The sequence below is a fragment of the Cebus imitator genome, unplaced genomic scaffold (genome assembly GCF_001604975.1).
Source record: "Cebus imitator isolate Cc_AM_T3 unplaced genomic scaffold, Cebus_imitator-1.0 Scaffold348, whole genome shotgun sequence".
In the NCBI taxonomy this organism is placed as follows: domain Eukaryota; kingdom Metazoa; phylum Chordata; class Mammalia; order Primates; family Cebidae; genus Cebus; species Cebus imitator.
The window spans coordinates 323,351-326,264 of NW_016107663.1; the positions used below are offsets into that span (position 1 = coordinate 323,351).

At 51.2% G+C, this 2,914-nt stretch overlaps 1 protein-coding gene across 4 annotated transcripts in view; it reads right to left on the reverse strand.

The window, feature by feature from the left end:
• Nucleotides 1-1,127: 1,127 nt before the first annotated feature.
• Nucleotides 1,128-2,914, reverse strand: part of BLM (BLM RecQ like helicase) — a 93,977-nt gene continuing 92,190 nt past the window's right edge. For all 4 annotated transcript variants that reach the window (XM_037730506.1, XM_017506104.2, XM_017506103.2 and 1 more), the window contains one exon: nucleotides 1,128-1,477. In XM_037730506.1, the coding sequence (XP_037586434.1) occupies nucleotides 1,303-1,477 (175 nt within the window). In that variant the 3' untranslated portion in view covers nucleotides 1,128-1,302. The remainder of the gene's footprint in view (nucleotides 1,478-2,914) is intronic.

The following is a 2,914-nucleotide window of genomic DNA, read 5'->3' on the forward strand; positions in this document are numbered from 1 at the left end:
AGCCGAGGAGGCAGGAAGTGGGTGTGCTGCCACCAGTGTGGGTCTCTCTCAGCACTGAGTCCCCAGGCGGAGTCCACGCGGCTTCCAATCAACCTCCTCCTCACACCTGTGGCAGAGGCAGGGTCTCCCCAGCTATACCCTCCTGAGTGACATCACAGGTAACATCACACAAAGGGCAGACCAACGTGTGGTGTTTTGAGACCTATGCCACTTCCTTGCTGTGTGGGAACCAGGCAGAGGTGACCTACAGCTGAGAAACACGATTCCAAAAACAGGGCCACTGGAGTTCAGGAAACAGAGGCCAAAATCCTACCTAAGATGCTGGGGCCACTCGGCCCATTATGGAGGATCTTGAGAGGTGAGGCCACTGCAGTGCCAGAGGACTACAGGGACGGTCACATGCTCCCACCCAAACCACCTGTCAATCACTCTCGCGCCAACCCCAAATATTGGGATATTATCCAGTGTGGATAATTTGTAGGCAAAAAAAAAAAAATGCTTTCACATGGTTTTATCTTATTTTTATTCAGGGAGATTGACCATTTTCACATATTTGCAGAGGATGTGTATTCCTCCCGCTCAGTTGCCCAGGCTGGAGTGCAGTGGTACGATCTCGGCTCACCGCAACCTCCGCCTCCTGGGTTCAAGCCATTCTCCTGCCTCAGCCTCCTGAGTAGCTGGGATTACAGGTATGTGCCACCACACCCCGCTAACTTTTGTAGTTTTAGTAGAGACGGGGTTTCACATTGGTCAGGCTGGTCTTGATCTCCTGACCTCGTGAGCCACCATGCCCGGCCGTGGGCACGCGTATTTCTTCTTCTGAGACTAGCCTGCTTGCATCCTTCGTCCGCCTGTCCACTGGGATGTTTCTGGCTGGTTCACAGGTGTTTGGTAGATCATGGATACTACTCATTTGTAATATATTTTCTTCTCTTCTCCCTGTCATCTGTCGTTGAATTTTGCTTGTGTTGTCTTGAGTTTCACACGGGCCCACGGGTGGCTCTTCCTTTGGCTTCTGGGTTTCATGCTATGCTCAGAATCTCTCGCATGGAGATGATTCAGCTGCTGCCTCAGACGTTCTGAGAAACAACGGCCACAACACTTGCGGTGGCAAGAAAACATGCTTGTTCAAAAAAAAGTGTTTATTTTAAAAATAAGAACTATCACCCCCAGCATTTATTTAAATATTAATAGAGACGAGTAAAAATTTCAAATGGTGTAACAAGAATAACAGCTTTCTAGTCACAGATGGTCAGATGCTGACAAACAAGAAAGGGGTCTCTGTACATTGCGATTCGGTTGTTATGCGAATGCATACGAAGGCTTCAGAAACGGTCTATTTATAGGCTTCGGTGGAGCCATCATCCCCAATTTTCTATTGGCTCCTGATGTCGCTTGAGAAGCATGCGAGGCTGAACTGGATCCAGTGATGCTGGATTTCGTTTTGGAAGCTATCTTTCTCCATGTGGCAGACCCCCTGAAATGTGACAGAGAGAAAAGGAAAATGTTCAATTAAACCAAAAGTGAATGACCTTCCTCTCTACCTGCACAGCGCCATAACAGGACTTCCCTCCTGCATTTTCTGCCTACACACCCTCCAGATAAGGTAAGTTTCCTTTACCAAAGGAATACAGAACCGCTGCCCTTCACACAAATTTGTCCTGAATTTTTCTTTCTGAAATGTTAAGGACTGTTTCTTAATTTTCTAACTTGTGACCAACCCACCGCCCTCTCTCCACCCACACCTTCCCCGGCCTACACCCAGAGGAGCGGAGGTCCACGTGCCCTTATCTATTCCGACCAGATTAAGAGAGTGAAACACCTTGTCGGAAGGCCCCAGCTCCCTGCTGACAGGAGCCCCAGAGTGACTGGACTTGCACAGTCCAGGGCAAGGCAGCTGTGGGGTGGAGCTGGGTGGCCAGGAGGGACAGAGCTGGGGGTCTTCCTGGCTCGCCCCAGGAAGGCTGCAGATGCGGCTTCCAGGGGAGGACAGAGCTGCCTCATCCCAGGGTCTGGCCTGTCTGTCAGGGCCGTGTCCAGCAGCTCCCTGGCTCACCTGCCTACACCCAGAGATCTGTCAGCTCTCCCTCCTACTCACTGCCTTCTAAAGCCAAGGAAGACGCCGCCACAGCCGATTACGAAGTCGTTCCCGCATCACTTTTCTTGTAGACCTTAAGATAACAGCTCCCTTCCCACCCCTAAATGAAATAAAAAACAAAGCAAACTGCGGGGCGGCATGTTCACAGTGAGGACTGCGGGCAGCACTACCTACAGAAGCCGCTCCCGCTGCTTTGTAACCAGGCTGAAGTCAGGCCCAACACGAATTCCTTGGCACCTGGGCATGCAAGTAGCCTCCCGTCTGAATGGGCGGTACAGAGTATCAGGGCCACAGCCCGTGGGGGGTGACATTTCGGTGGGGCTCCATGACTTAAACTCTGGCTCCAGGGCAATTTTACTACAGAACTGGCAAAGATCTGCTAAACTGGCAGAGAGGCAGCCTGAAGTTTCCCTCTGCTGATTTCCTGCTGAGAAATTAAGCCCAGAGTGAAAACCTGCTGTTTATGTTGATTTACAGAATGAATCTGCCAACGGCAGCCTCCATTTCACCTGGGTCATCCATTTACTCCCAGAGAGCCCAGAACACAACTGGTTCATTGTGTGTGGTTCTGAAGATGTAAAACTCTGAGGGCAGGGTGGGGAGGTGAGGTTGCTGGCCAAGAGCTACATTTCTTCTTTCACTGCACAGGGACTCTCAATCAGGCGAGCAGACTGGGTCGGTGGAAAGGAGAGTGGAGCACAAAGAGGCTGCACCAAGGGTGGAGCAAAGTCACACAGCACACTGGCTTTGGCTGGCGTGCTTAAAAAAGAATCCGAGGGCCGGGCGCGGTGGCTCACGCCTGTAATCCCAGCACTT